This window comes from Oryza brachyantha, chromosome 6 (assembly GCF_000231095.2).
Source record: "Oryza brachyantha chromosome 6, ObraRS2, whole genome shotgun sequence".
In the NCBI taxonomy this organism is placed as follows: Eukaryota; Viridiplantae; Streptophyta; class Magnoliopsida; order Poales; family Poaceae; genus Oryza; species Oryza brachyantha.
The window spans coordinates 896,888-913,244 of record NC_023168.2 but is presented as its reverse complement, the minus strand read 5'-3'; the positions used below and the strand labels follow the sequence as shown (position 1 = coordinate 913,244).

The 16,357-nt window shown below is 39.2% G+C and overlaps 2 protein-coding genes across 2 annotated transcripts; both read right to left on the bottom strand.

Moving 5' to 3' along the window:
- Nucleotides 1-3,934: 3,934 nt before the first annotated feature.
- Nucleotides 3,935-6,347, bottom strand: LOC102713640 (39S ribosomal protein L47, mitochondrial). The gene is made up of 3 exons (XM_006655676.3): nucleotides 5,974-6,347; nucleotides 5,106-5,263; nucleotides 3,935-4,291 (listed from the first exon to the last, which is right to left on the bottom strand). The coding sequence occupies exons 1-3, from the start codon at nucleotides 6,149-6,151 to the stop codon at nucleotides 4,184-4,186; spliced, it is 444 nt and encodes a 147-aa protein (XP_006655739.1). The 5' UTR covers nucleotides 6,152-6,347; the 3' UTR covers nucleotides 3,935-4,183.
- A 318-nt stretch (nucleotides 6,348-6,665) lies between these two features.
- LOC102704531 (nucleolar protein 10) lies at nucleotides 6,666-14,903 on the bottom strand. Its single transcript, XM_006656528.3, has 16 exons — nucleotides 14,633-14,903; nucleotides 14,422-14,520; nucleotides 13,756-13,847; nucleotides 13,378-13,478; nucleotides 11,763-11,853; nucleotides 11,418-11,476; nucleotides 11,207-11,327; nucleotides 11,062-11,130; nucleotides 10,465-10,517; nucleotides 10,102-10,210; nucleotides 9,847-10,017; nucleotides 9,607-9,765; nucleotides 8,910-8,999; nucleotides 8,632-8,814; nucleotides 7,790-7,980; nucleotides 6,666-7,480 (listed from the first exon to the last, which is right to left on the bottom strand). Exons 1-16 carry the CDS (start codon nucleotides 14,766-14,768, stop codon nucleotides 7,093-7,095), a joined length of 2,112 nt encoding a protein of 703 aa, XP_006656591.1. The 5' UTR covers nucleotides 14,769-14,903; the 3' UTR covers nucleotides 6,666-7,092.
- Nucleotides 14,904-16,357: the final 1,454 nt, after the last annotated feature.

Genomic DNA, 16,357 nt, shown 5'->3' with positions numbered 1-16,357 from the left:
TTATAAATGTAGAATGTGTGTGTATATGCCTGTGCATGCATGTATGTATGCGTTTGTACGAAATGAGAAAGAAAAATACACTTCCTTTCTCAAGAAATATGGGCCTTAGGCCAATCTCAATGCATATTTCATGAGAGTATCATGCACATTAAACAGGGTGTCACATTAGCAAAATTGCTGACTTCGCAGGGTCATTAAATGAGGGGTTTCATAAGATGAGAGAGGAAAACGCATCTGGCTCGGTTAACTAGTTTAAAGTCTTGATAACTATACCATAAAACTATGCATTGAGACTGGCTTATAAGTCTACAATCATACTAAGAAACATAATAACTAGAGTACATTAATGACCTTGCCGGGCTATATATTTGAGTAGAGATGAATGGATAAAAAACCATCAACCTCTTTAGACTTTATTAGTGGCACCAAAGTAGTATCACTCCATGTTTATATTACAACAAAAATGGCATGTGTACAGAAGGAATAGAGGATGTATATTGTACAAAAGGATCATAAAAGATGTACGTATTGCAATTATTATGGCTTTGATTTGCAAAGGAGAGAAAGCAACTTTGAATAAGACCCCCCAGAAATGAAATGAAGTCTGTGCATCCAATGGACAGAGAGGAGACCAATCAATGACATGATATGATCTCAAATTTTGTTTTAGGGCAATTAGGGACTTCCCAATCTCTCATTGGCTTCAAGGAATTAGGTAATCGTTAGGAAACTTGTCCACTACTGCAAATTAATTAAGGTCGACCGGTCTCATCTCATTAGTAATAGGGCCGGATATGGTACGTACTAACCAAACCCATTACTGAGAAACTTTGCAATCAGGTGAAAAAAATGTTGCATATAACGGCATACATGCAATGGAAAATTACAGTAATTAGCAATCAGGTAATGTTGTTATTACATCAGAGGTTATGTGACGGCCTATGATCGATGGACTCCCATTGACTTGCTCCTATTAATATGAATGCCTTTTAGTTTGAATTTTTTTTATATATACATTTTGATGAAACAAAAGTTTATTAATATTTACAAATTTACTTTCATATTGCCATCTAACTACTCCATAAAAAGGCAAACTTTTAACAATAAATCTAGACATAGCTAAAAATTATGATTTTTTTAACGGAAAGAGTACGCTGCAAAACAAGGAGTATCTCTTGCCAGGTATCGAATGCGTACATCATGCATGTATGAGATGGATTGAGTTCCAAATAAAATGTTCCATCCAGGGTACCAATGTAAAAGTTCTAAAAAAAGACGTGAAGTTGTCATCATCACAACAAAATTATTTTCGATTAAACACCTAATTAGTTTTTTGAAGGGATATTTTTCTACTGTCGATGGAATCTACATCCGTAAGCTGAAAGTAACAGTATCTCTCAGGAATCTGGAAGCGTGGCCACAGCAAACTCATCTCCAAATTAAAGGTGTTCGATTCTTGCAAGAAAACACCCCTTCGCTGCTTCGTCCACACCAATTCACAAACCATCAATTCTGTAAAATCACCATTTCAACATAAAAACTTGTTAAAAGGATTCAGAATTTTAGAAAACATATGTATGCGCACCATCACTCTTGGAACTTGAAAGATACTAGAAAAACCACCGAGCTAGCTAGCTCTAGATTTTGTAGGTAGAAAGGACAAATGACTATTGTTTAATAAGTACACAAATCGATGTTCAAATTCAACATAAGCTCTTCTACACCAACAGAGTTTGGATAGTGCTTGATGATTCATCTTATTTAACAGTTGTAAGTATGCCAACATACAGCTTATGTTTGAAGCATCTTTAACATAAGACCAATCACAGCAAATTATATAATTTTAAATAAAATAAATAGTTAAAAGTGTGTTAAAAATTAGATTAGGTTCCATCTATACTCCTCCATACTTTATTTACATGTAAGATTCCAGAGAGAGGAACACAAGGCAATAGGATTATAGGAGAAGCCTACACATCTCACACGTGTATAAAGAAAAAAAAAGAAACACGTAGGGGTGCAACGTAGCGGTGTGCACGTAGCAGCAGGTGGCCTGCCTACGTGTGCGTGATTGGTGGCTCAAACCGAAAACGACCCGGCCGAATAGCAACGCTACGTAGCAATCGCGATTGCCCCCACGGAATCGCACACACCGCATTTCACTCTCTTAGGAAGGATAATTAATTACTCTTCAATGATTCCATAGCTCTTATTGTTTTAGATGAATGTATGGTTAACTAAAATTTTCTTGGTCACTGACTTACTGTTTCTATTGTAATATATAGAAATAATTATAAACTAAGTATGTTATTAGAGTACCTTTATTATTAATCATTAATATATATTATAATTTTCGTATTTGTAAGGTATATATTTTAAAAATTATTTATAGTTAATGTTAATAATATATTCTTGATCTTGTCCAAAACGACACGTACTATGCAATCGGAGAGATACTTTCGTTTACGGTATAATCACAGTCACACCCAGTGACGTGCCGCTGAATTAGTACGTGGGACCCACACGACGTGGTCCCACCCAGATGGGTAATGATGCTAGGTAGTCTAGTCGAATTTATTTGACGTTTACGATAATATTTGATCAAATCTTTAAAATTATGATAACCGGTTTTGTATTAAACAGAGTTCATAAGTCTGGTAAATGTGTGATATTATGACAGTATTTATTTTGACACTAAATACCTGAAATTACGAACTATTTGTCACTTTTAAGATCGGATGATAACAGATTTATCGGTTGCTGTATGACATATAGGTCATATATGTCTATGACATATAGGTCCAGTGGTAAATCTGTTATCACTTTCTAATTATTCCCCGGACATGTGCATGGAGGACTTTTGGATGATATATCTGCTGGTTCATTGTTACTTATAACTCTAATGCGGTGGACGAAGCGTCAAAGCAAAACACGGCGAAAAACACTAGGGCCAAATAAATATGGAGGCCATGGGCATCAGAGAATGACGATTTTTCAAATTTCCTAGTATTTGCAAAGAAGAAGGCAAGTGTAAAGGAAGGAGAAAATGAGGAGAGGAAAGAAAGGGTGATTGGCAGGTGAGAATGGTTGGTTAGGGCAGATAAAAACACTTCCTCCTCCTTGTCTGTACTGAGGGGCTCTTTCGGTTTAAAAAAAAAACTAAGTATTTGAATTCCTATGAAATATGTGCAGAGATACATATTGATAGGATGTATTTTCCAGCTGTTTTATGGAATCATACTCCAGTCAACCAAGCAGTTTAGTACTGCACCTCTCCCAGTAGTAATACCAGTTTCTTCTGAAGACAGCAAAACAAAACACAATTATGATGTCCACTTATATTACATAGTGCTGCTACCTAAACACTACCAATAAAAAGGTGCACACAATATTAATTTGATGGCCACATTTTGTCAAGGCCGTCGTCCTGACCAAATATTAATCCGGTGGCGAAAGCAACTGCGACATAATATTAGCTTAATGATCCGTTGTTAAGTGGTGCCAAAAAAAATTTCAGAAACGTCGGCTGCAGCAACAGGCAGCCTAACCTAGCAGCTGTGCTATCTCTGTTTCAGAAGATTCAGACACAGCAAGTGCATTGGCCCAGCTTTGATGCTCACCTTTTTGACGCAGCACAGGAACTTCTGCTGACACAAGTCTCACTCACCAGTTGTTACAAGGTATTTTGGGCCTGCAGACAGACAGCTACCAAATTTCTGGCCGGTTATTCTCCAAAACATCTTGCTTTCAGGCAAATTGACATCTGAATCTGCTTGGCGGTAACCACCGCCCACCAGCAACATCACCAAACAATGGACAGTTCTCTCATGGACTTCACAGCAAACTTTTAGTGCTGCCAAATGAGGATCAGAAGAGTACAGTGCGCTTGAAACTGATAGAGGAACAAATTCGCTTCCAGTGAGGCAGAAAAATATGGTCATGCAAATCACATTGCACGGATTCTGGATGGCATTAAAATTATTGGCCCTGGAACAATTAATGTCAATAGTATAGTAGAATCTTTCAAGCATTCCATGGGTATCAAAAGGATAGTCTATTAAGACATTAGTCTTATACCTCTTTCCGAGATAGAGAAAAACATACAACAGAAAAGAAGCAGATATTTCTAAAATCAACTACTCGTCCTTTAAACCGTTGATCCAACATGACGCATGAAAGCTGATCAAAGGGTGTTGATCATCCGCTTCATTTCTGCGGATCTCCTTGGGTCAGGTTCTGCTATGGCCCTTTCAGTCAAGACATGCTTTATTCGACACATTGACTTCTTCACCTGAAATCATGAGAAGAATTAATGATGCAATGTTCCAATTACTGATTGAAGAACAGAAAAGACATCATGAAACATATGCTGACATGCATACTGACAAGAAATTCAAAGAAATATCTTGGAAAGTATGTCATATCTAAGGGTGTAAGTGAGTCGGCCCCGCCAACCCGCTTATAAGCCACAATTAAGTGGATAACTCCCTAGTCATATCCATGGTCACAAAATTATTTCTGTAATTCTGCTATGGAATTTGATTTCAGATATTCCATGTAACTGTTTATTGACAATAGATGCAAGGGAGGATTTAGTTTAGTACGACTAAATACACAACTAATAGGTGTGAAGAATTTCAGTTATATGGTTAAATTGCTAAATTAGCATTATTCAAGGACAGCAAAAGTAATACTCTGAAGAGAAATAAAATGGTACAACTTAGATCAGTTGTGGCATTGGATTAACAAGACATGACTAGGAAAAAAAAAAGGCCAATTTAACCTCTGTTTTTCAATCCATTATTATGAAACAAGAACCAATTATAGCAGATAGAAGAACAAGCAGAATTCAAAATTATAAAAAAATGAATCACGAAACCAAGACAGATTTCAAGAATACAGTGTTTTGATTCATACTCAACAGATTACTGTCCACCAAATAAATAAAATAATATCTAACAAAAAGCATGATATAGTTACTTGATTGTTCACAATTATTTCAAATTTATCTGTGATTCTGTGTTAACCTAATTACACAGAATTAGGAACTTAAATAGTAAGCTGGTACTAGAATGAGGTAGGGCAATAAGATGGCCATCATATACCTTGGAAATACGTTCTGGGTTTGGAAAACGCATGTTCTCTGAATGCAGCATCTGGCGTTGAGTCATAAGCATGTTCTTTTCCTTCAGAAGGACATACCATAACTTCTGAAGGTCATCCCAGGATTTTAGGCGTAACTCAGAAGCTTTCCAACTACGGCCTGCCAATTAATAAAAAGAAAAAGGCGACATTGATAAGCTTTGCTGATAAAGATTGTAGATAGCTTTATTTTCTCATAACAGAGAAACTTCACACCTAAACATCCAGATTAAATGCAAAGCGCTACAGGTTCAACTATGGTGTGTCCATAAAGAAGCAGACTTGTCACTAACAATGTCCTTGGCAGACACAGTATCGAAGCAAGTACAGATTGGCTTACTGCATCATAAGACAGTAAAAACCATTTGTAAACCAACCATAGTCCATTATTCATTCTGACTGGTAAGCTTTGGAATTTCTTGTGTATCATACTCTTCTGATAACTCTACATGTGTACTGACTGAAGCAACTCGAGGACACATACAACAATCTAGTAGTGGCCTCAAAAGAATGTATCAGGGCATGCCTGGAACAAAGATCATGCATAACATTCAAGATTTCAAACACAGATCATTGTACGCCATTTATGCATAGTCTGTAGGATACACAGTTATTAATTTTCTTAGAAGGATAAATCGATTTTTTTTTTTGGGGGGGGGGGGGGGGGGGCTTAATCTGGATTACAATCATGAGCTGATGAGTAATAACAATATGGCCTGCCATTAGACATTTCCAAGACGATTGCGAAACGAACATACGAGGTGGAGCTGTAGAACCAGTAGTAGTAGTAGTAGTAGAAGTAGATAGCAAGCGAAATGGAGATGTGGATACCGTAGTGCGGAGGGGGCTTGTCCTCCTCGGTGCTCCTCTCGACCTCGAAGAACTCCTCCAGCGGGTTCTGCGCCTTCCTCACCACCGACGTGGAGGCAGCGGCAGCGGCAGCGGCATCAGATGCGGAGGCGGAAGCGGAGAAGAGCCGCCTCCCCAGCGCCCTCGACAAGGACAGCATCACGACGGCAGCGGCCTACACGACGCCGGATCCGCAAACCGGGAACACGCAACAACTTGGTCCGAGGGGAGGAAGATCAGCGAGATACCGCCGGCGGCAGCAGCGGCGGCGGCGGCGGCGGCGAGCGATCCACGGGAGGGAGGGGAGGGTTTAGATGCGAAAGGGTTTTTGCGTGGATTTGTTCGACGAAATTTGGGGCGGTCGAGCTGGGGATTTGCTACCTACGAGACTGACAGCTTGGGCCCACCTGTCTGTACTGTGCAACTTGGACCGAAATTTCTCGGATGGACGTTTTTCTTTAAAAAAAAAATTACTCGATTGCGAACGTTAAATTTCTCGGCCAAGGAAATTGACAAAAATTTGTTTGATTCAGAAATAGTGATTCCATACCAAACAAAATTCATTTGAACCCATTAAATTCAAACACTTTTTTCAAAAATAAGCTTTGTACGTTTTACAACGGTTGGCATGGAAAATTTGGCAACGTGACTTCAGGAGCTTTGAAACAGCATTTCAAGTTGGCAACACAGGTTCATCAAGAAGAGATAAAAAAAACTACAGCCATGATAGGAGCTCCAAAAATATGTATATGATACATCAAATTTGTCACCAACAAAAATGGGAGGGCACTCTCGTCCTCTCCTGATTCCTCACTATTGCTAGCTCTCGCCTACATGTGATATGGAAGAAACCTTTTACAGTGACCAGGAAATTACAATTTGTGCACCAGAACGATGCTAATTTTAACCTCACTGTCAAAAGATTACAATACCCTGACGCTTACTCCGAATGCTAAAATTTGCAATCAAGACCTCCAGGTGAGCCTGTAAGATAACCTCTCCAGCTCTGAAGTTAGCACAATCCTGGGACCACAGAAGGTGAGCACTGAAGTTTGCACAGCCCTGGGAGCTCAGAAGGTAAGCAGTAATGGTGGAGGTTGCTTATCCCCTGCCTCTGCCCCTCCCTCTGCCTCCTCTCCCACGACCTCCTCCTCTCCCACGACCACCTCCTCTTCCTCTGCCGCGGCTTCCGCCGAACAAGTAGTACTCGGCTTTGCCTTGTTTCAAACCCAGGGATTGCACACCTCTCCTCTTGAAATCCTTGGGCTCTTCGTCGTTAGGTTCTTCGTTGCGCCTTCTTGAGCCTCTAGCGATGAATGAGATCTCGCGTGAGCCACCAGGTCCATACTTTACCTCGTTAAGTGCATTGGAGTTCCTTTGCCTATCCAGTGCAGCTACCCTATCCCCAATAGGCAGAGCATCCTCATTGGCAAGGGAGGTGCTATTCAAAAATGCCTCAGCGTGACGATCATCTTTGATTTCATACAACCTGCATGGCAGGGAAGCAGTTAGCATAAGTCCAATGTACCACCGGAATAGCATCCTTGGTGGAGTACAACGAATAGTTCTCAGAAATGCATTGAATGGATGGGGCCAGACGTCAGATCCCTCTATATGACAAAATGCGACTTACCTCTTGTAAGTATGTACCTTGGCTTTTTTTTTTTTTTGCTTAAAAACCAGTAAGCATGTGCCTATTACTAAATGGTCAGCCTAATTAAAGTAACTAGTTCCAGACGAAAATATTTTTTAAAAAAAATACTAATGGAAAATGTGCAATTCAATCCAACCAACTCACCTTATACGCTTTGAATTTTGTGTGCCATTGTCACTGTCCGACTCTGCTGATGCATCAGATGCACTGGCATCTTGCTGTTCCTCATCATCACTAACAGTCTCAAAATGCTCCTCAATTAGACGAGGCTCCTTCAAAGATGTTTGAGGATGAAGTGCAAGATATTCTTTTGATTGTTCATCAATTTCAAAGTCCTGCCCATGTGATTGATGGGATTAGAAAACCAGAGTAGGTTTAAAATATAAAGCATGGTCAAAAGGCACAGCTGAGACATGACTTTAGCTGGAGAGCAACAGGCTAGAGACACAAAATGTGCTAATTATCGCTCTTACAATCTACACTTTCAGCTTGTAATAAGAGGTAGTGGACCATGAAAATAGCATATACAGATACAACTTTAAGGAAATAAGTTATCAACTTATCATTAGCAGGACTGCAGAAACAGGACCTTTAAATATTTAAAGAAACAGCAATATACTGTTTAACTGCTTCAGCGAGTAAGCACCAAGAGCTAGCATAGTATCAGGAAGAGGTCAAGCTTAGATCAAAAATACATAAATGTGTATTTACATACAATGCAATTAAAATTTCTGTCATAAGTCTGCAATCTTGTGACGTTTTTTTTTTTGAGAAAATCTTGCAAAAGTATTTTACACTGGCAGACAGGGGCGGTACTAGGCCTAGGGCAGCCATAGCTGCTGGAGCCCTAGGCCTAGGTCCATAATCCCTTCAAAATTATACAAAATTAACATATAAATTTTAAAAATCAGTTAATACTACATTAGGTTAGCCCTACTATTTAAAATATTCTGGTTCCGCCCCTGCTGGCAGATTGGATTGCATACCTTATTTTCAAACATTTCTTTGAAGCGAGGATCAATCAACAATGCCTTGTTCATTTCTAGTTTCTTTTTCTTCTTCTTAATCCATGATTTTTCACCATTCTCCAAATCAGCATCCATTTCCTCTTCCTCTTGACGTATATGGTCCATAATATGCCTGTTAACCTTTGGTATTTTGACAACTTGCTGCATGAGGTAAAAAACGGTCGCAGCATTCATTAAGGCGATGATCAGGAACTTGTAACACGTTATACACTGCAGGAACATATGAGCAGACATACCGTTATGCGAGATTTTCTCTGTTCTTCTATTTTCTTTTGCTTAACCTTCTCTTGCACGTTCTCATAATCAACAGCACTGCTAGCTAGTAGCTGAAAAGAAATGCAAATGTTAGTAAAGAGCATGTCCAAAGTATTCATTCCTGCGACCCAGGGTAAAACCACAAATAGGTGGAAACCATGGAAACAATGACATAACAGTTCTCAAAAAGTTGAAAAAGAATCTCAAATGGCTAAAGGAGATATTAGATAACCATGCAAAACTCCAAAAAGAAATTCATTTGTGAGATACTATAAAATCAAGAAACAGCAGAGAAAAGGGCAAAAAAATAAGGAATAGTGTTTTTTCTTGCCATTTGTTAATTTCATCTCATAAAAGAAGTTGAGTTTTGCTCTTGCATATTTACGTCTTCCCTACATGTGTGATTTTTTTGAAATATTTCGAGAACTTCTATAAAAAAATGTTTCCACCTAAGTTGTAATGCCGACCACATATTTTTGCCCATAGTAAAATGCAAGTAAAGGAAGTTCATTTTTGTATTCAACTCTATGGTCAGATGACTAAATAGATGGACAATACTTAATGAAAAGCAAACTGGTTGACAAAAGAGCCTTCATGTTACTAAAGTCAGGAAGCTGGTTGACTGCAACCATCTTACAGCACCATGAATTCACTTAGATGTCCACGAAAACAGTTTACCTTATTATACAGCTGAAGTTTCATCACATATCCATGCATATGTGCTCTCACAAGACCCTGATCAATGTACTTAGAGAGATCATATCGATCCATCTCATCTTTTGTTAAAAACTTGAAATCTTCATATACACTATTCTCTGTCTTCTCTTCCATCTCTTCCTGTTCAAGGAGGAATTCACAGTAGGCAGTGTTCAGCCAGGTTTATTAGAACTAGAAAAATAGTGAAAATCATTCACTCACAGTTAGATTATCAAGATGCGAGCACCACTTTGGAGCAGGGCCCAATGCAGGAATAAAGTGGGCAGGAATCTGGCTATTGTCCAAGGCTAGGAACATTAAACCGCTATTCCGGAAAATGCAAACATCATTGATAGCACCACCATCTGGTTCAATGCTAGTCATGTTATTTCCCTGCAGAGGCCATCATTCAACAAAGTTAATGCCTTCCAGTTAAACTGAGGCCAGCACTTTCTAAATAGAGAAAAAAGAACTCACTGTATTAGGATCCCAAACCCTCACTATATGCTTGTCAGCAGTAATCAGCTTGGGTTCAGTAGAATTAAGTGTCTGGTGCCACTTAATACTTAATATGGGGCTACCATACCTGCAATAACATCGACCCAGTGAGTTTACGATAACAAATATCTAATGTAGGAACCATTCAACTATTGGCTACATGGCTCAATCCTCCACCCCCACCATCTTTCTTTTTTATGAGATGGTCATGACATGGGGCCAAGAGAAAATAATTGACTCCAAAAGTCCTTATAGCTTTTGACATATACTAAAGGAAAATGGTTTATTATGAAAGTGAAAAGTGAAACCATTTTTTTCTGTAAGTAAAGATACAGAGCTTACATATGATCCTTAACTCGCAGAGGAGAAGACATACGTAGATCATATATTGATATCTGCAAGAAAATTCCAAAAAAATAAGACTTAAAAATTGATAAAACAAAATTTGCCAATTTTACCAATTGAATTGGTCGTGAACATATAAAGTAGTATGCCTATCCATCACGAAAAAGGAAATGCTGAAAGCACTAAATATGAAACTGCATATAGCTGCAGAATACAGAAATAAATTACTCCCTTCATTTCAAATTACTTGTCGTTCTAGTTTTGTCCTATGTCAAATATTTCTATCTTTGACCATCACTTTCTAGAATTTCATATAGTTAAACAACAGAAAATTATATATTATGAAAGTATTTCTCATGGTAAATCTAAAAACATAAATGCTATGATGTTAACTATACAAATTTATAGAAATCGATGGTCAAAGATACAAATAGTTGGCTTAGGACAAACCTAGAACAACAAGTAATTTGAAATGGAGGGAGTAGCTAACTCTGATAGAAACGTGGTAGTAGGTAATAAAAAATATAAACTCAGGGAAAGAACTTACAGCTTAGGTGGCAACGAAAATCAAAGGAGATTAATGATGAACCTCACCTTTCCTGTGCTGCTCCCTACTGCCATAAGGTATCCTTGATTTTCATCAAACTGCAAAGATGTAACCTCCTGCAATCTTGAAGCATGAGAACACCAGAATAATGTCAAAAAGGTAGTAAGTAGCTGTTAAGGCACAACATAACACCTGATTAAAATCTTCAGGAGAAATAGCTGTGTTAATTCTGCCAACAGAAGATTTTCTCCTCATATCAAAGCACTCAACCGCACCATCCTCACCGCCACAAGCAATGAGCCCATGTATGGTACTGCAAGTACAACAAATAAAAAGAGAGAATTGAACTACTTGATAAACCTGTCGCTTGCAAAAATATATAAGCTAATAGAAAAAGAACTACCTCCGAGAAACCACATTTATTGCTGGAGATTGGGACGGAAGAGACGCAAGGAACCGTCCCTGCATTTAAATACATTCAGAAATCAGCAAATGCTTTCACTAAAAAGCATGAATGCAACTGATGAGAAGACACCATTGTAGTGTCACGGACTATTAGCAGCTTATAACAAGGTATATGACGAATATTTAGTTAGGTTCAGGATAGATAATGCCAAAAAGTAATCAGAGGATATGCAATAAAGCTATAGTAGGTTTACATTCAAATAACCAAATCAAGGATCATCTCTATTTTGGTTATGTACTAACAGGTGCCATACAAATCAATGGTGAAGGAAAGAAAATTGACCTGCTCTAAGTTGATCCTATACAAATCTGGTGATGAAGCAGCACAAAGCAAATCACAAGACCAGCAATCATATGCCATATCCCTTCCCATCCTGTCAAAACAGAAGTCGGCAACATGAAAAATTGAGGCAATTTACATTTTTAAACATTCCATTACTATAGTGTTATCAGTTATCATCGTCTCAAATAAGCTTAGTTTAGACCCATATGGTATGAGAAGAGAAAAAATATACAGTGAACTAAAAGAAAAAAAAATGCAACCCATAGACAACTAAGTTTGCACAGGCAAACAGGGAGCTCTGACTACACTCTAGCATAATACATGTGTAACTAACAAGAACTAAATAGCTTTGACTGGCCATAGGACACCAAAAGAATATCGATAATAGGCAGCCAAAATGCATTGAAAGACAGAGCAATGCATAATGTGAGAAATATCCTTAGTAAAAGATGTGCTGCCAAGTCTGCACTGGTAACAGGTGTCTGTTACTACTTACTACTCCCTCCATCCCAAAATATAAGCATTTCTAGGTTGTTTAGCATAGACTAAGGAGATGTTAAAATATTCCCTTTTAGTCACTTCAGTGGTCAATTTTTGAATTTTGAAATGATTAGATTCTCTTGCTAAGCATCTGATTGGCTCTTGAATCGTTGGAATGATTGAAATCATGGGAATCAGTGCGTAAATGCTTATAGTGTGGTACAAAATTTGAATCCTAGAAATGTTTATATTTTGGGACATAGGGAGTACTAGTATACTACATGAGATACTCCACATGTTGCTGCAGGAATTTGCATGCAGAAATCAGGAGGCAGACATGGAGTTGCAAGATGGAGAATTAAATAGAATATTGTCAACGCTAGATGATAATTATTGATTTTATTTGGTCATTGTTCACTTTTGGAGACTAGCGTTCTTTGGAGATCATGGGAAAGATGAGAGAAGGATGTGATCATGTTGTTTTAGTTTTGCTAAAACTTCATCCTGATCAGACTTCAAAGACAGAAAAGCATGAGAGATTCTCTCATCCTTGGCAGCAAGCAGAATGGAGATTATGCAGCCAGTGCCAAGGCCAAAACTGTCTTAAATAGTTGTGGTCTGTTGAGCATGAGCATCAGGGGTGGCCTAAAGCAATGTGACCAAGGCCGCGTTCGACTGCCTACACTAGTTATCTTATCTCCCTCTTTTTCCGCGTGCACGCTTCCCAAACCGCTAAACGGTGTATTTTTTGTAAAAATTTTCTATAGAAAAGTTGTTTTAAAAAATCACATTAATCTATTTTATATTTTTTAATAATTAATCATGTATTAATTTATTACTACGTTTTCCGTGCCGGATAACTAACCCACCCCCTCACACCTAACGAACGGGGCCCAAGTTGATGACTTAATGTGGACTTAATCAGAAGGAGGAGCACAGAATAGAAGCGTTTAAAATGAGCTGGCATCTATCGCCATGGGACTTTGAGAGGCAGGAGGGACGTGAGAATATTAATATTGATTCTGACAGCTCGCATATTCTTGTTTCTTGAAGATGTCGCTTCACCAAAGGGCTATGTAGCTAGTGCATCAAAACTATATGAAAATATAGGATGTAGATGGTAGGACAGACTAACCTTGGAATTCTCAAGCTATAGTGGCTACCATACTTTGCATGCAGACATACAGAACGGTCAGCGCACAAAAATGCAAGTTTTGAGTAATCATCACCGAGGACCTACAGAAAGATGCAATATGTTTTGTTAGATAGAAAATATCGAAAGGAAAGATATTGAGGTTGGCAACCAAATGCATAGTAGACAATTGAGCAGTCGATCTCCTATGAGTTTTATTACTCTCATAAGCAAACCATAAATTAAATAGGCATGTACTACAGTCTAAGATAGCAATCTAAGTTACACAGCTAGTGCAAGTGCAAGTTTCTGATTTTTGGAATATTAAAATGTCTTGTCAATGGTAAAAGAGGAATGTGCTTCACTAGGGCCTAGGCATACCTGGAAATTTACTATTTCTGAAATCATGTGCCTCTCGAACTTCATTGATAACTCCTTCAATTCATAGACTTTAACTTGTGGGGGGTAAATGCCTGACATCACAGCCATAACAAATCCACTTACATACAGACTGCAGCGTTTAAACAGTGAAAATACTGAAATGCATTAAAGATATAGAATAAACTAACAAGTGATATTATAAGCTAAAGAAGAGTTACAGAGCAAGAGTTACAGGCATGGGATTATTCAAAGTTGGACTCAAGTAAAGTTAAAATGCAAGCTTGGGTGTCAACCAACTTAAGTGATTTAAAAGTTTGAGTCGTTTGACTCAGGCTTCAAGTCAAGCACAGGCCAAGGATGTAGTAGGGGCATAGCAGCATTGCAAGATAGTTGCATAAGGCCCAATGCCAACTTGCACCGAGATCATGAGTTTTCGTCTTAACTTAGCTAGAATATGCTACATAGTCCGAGTAAGACACACAAATAGACACTAAAGATAATATATAGTGTTAATCCCTCGATCCTTCACCAACCGATGAGCCAAACCAACATTGCGCTTTGTTCCAGATAGTGTTAATTAAAATCACTTTCAGAGTATGCAATATGGAGCTTAACCTGATCAGAGCAAAGCAGCACAGAAATGATGGGCTCCGCAAGCTCGCGTACCTGAGGCGATCACGTACTGCTCATCTGGTGTCACCTTGATCTTGGTAGTGGCCGTCTCGAACCTAAGGTCATGAATCAAATCCAGCCTCCGCTGATACTCTGATAATCAAAAAGGGAATAGCAACATGATAAATAAGAAACAACACTAAGCAATCTCTCCTTCCCCCCAAATAAACATAGAGAACATATGAATGCGAGGCGAGTGGGATGCCTGCGTCCTTGCGGAGGGCGCGCTTCTTCTTCGCGAGGACCCATGGGGCGACGTAGCGGTTGCCGGTGAGGGAGTAGAGCTTGACGCCGTTGATGGAGGTGGACCTGAGCGTCCCCGCGCCGTTGTTCGACGCCATGCCCTCCGGCTGCTCTCTAGAAACACCACACCCGGCTCGTCGTCGTCCTCGCCGGCGCCCGACGCCGGCTGCTCGTCGGCGTCGTCGACGGCGCCGTGGAGGGGTGGGTGGTGCTAGGGTTTTAGCGGGTTGGAGGGAGAAGACGGCGGGAGGGGTGGTGGCGCTCGCCGACTATAACCCACGTGGTCTGGAGGCCGCCTCGGAAGAAGCAGCCGTTGGATTAAGCCTCTCGGTTTGTTTACCGTTGGATCTAGGCCGGTGAATTCCGTGGGCCTAGTCATGCCTGGGGCTTGTCCGGCCCATCAGTGATGGGCCGCGATGGGCCTTTCCCTGTCGTATAGGCCTTGTTATTTTAGGCAGTATGGCTTCAATGGGTCATCTTTTCATACGTATCTCACTCTCCAAGCTAAAAAAAAGCAAATATAGCAAAAAAAAAAGGTCAAATAGACTCTCTATTTGAATGGCTAAGTTATCTCATTGGCCAAATTAGCAGCTGGAGTGGCCAAAATTGGCCAGCCACATCAGGCTCGCCATCCGTGGGCCCTACACATGGGGCCCACCAACCACCTCTCCATCCTCCTCTCAGCAGCTATCCAAGCCATCCGTTGTCGTCGTCATCGTCGCCGTCGCCGGGTCATCGTCGGGTCGCATCGGCTCCCCGCGCCGGTGCCGTGCTGCCCGCTCCGGCACCTCCCCGCACCGACGCCTTCCGCAGCCCATGAGAGGAAGAAAGCGAAAGAGAATGAAAGAGAAAAGGAAAGGGGAGAGAGAAAGAGGATGATAGAGAGAAAAAGAATAAACTGACACGCGGGGTCTTAATGTTATGGAGTCAATAGAGAAGATGGATGGAGAGACTGTTATAGTAAAAAAACGAATTTGATTTGTCAAATAAAATAGGAAGTGACCAAATAGATATCTAGATAGTTAGATTTGTCAAGTTTGTTGGAGATGCTCTTAATGGCATATCCCCACTCCCCCATTAGAGAGCTAGATAGGATAAACGATTAATGTAAACCATGAATATATATATATAATATATTTATATATTTCTCTTTCATTGTTATAAATAAATAAGGAAAAACACAAGCAATATAAATGAGAAATAAATATACTAGCACGTATTTTAGTTTATACATAAAAATTCCTTCGATTTAAAAATTAATTGATATATTCACATATAATATATACACACTATATGGTAAATGATTATAATATGAAGATATTATAGTTGATGGTATCAGGTTCAATATCTTTAGGTAGATTATACTATTGCACTTTGCGTCTACAGTGTTTGATACACCACGTGGATCGGTTTAAAGATTGATTGTATTTTTATATAAAAGTAAAGTTGACAACTAATATATTACCAGGCATATTATGTCATCGTAGTATAAACATTAAGGTATATCTGACGAGGCTCTAGTTTTTGGAAAAATTACGAGGATACCGTTATAATTTTGTAAAATTAGAGATATGCCATCTTGGCCCATATGTAATTGACTTATGCGGGCTCTATATATCATTGAGATACCAACGATATATCTTCAACGTTCCAAAATTATAACGACACGTTTGGAAATTTCCCTATT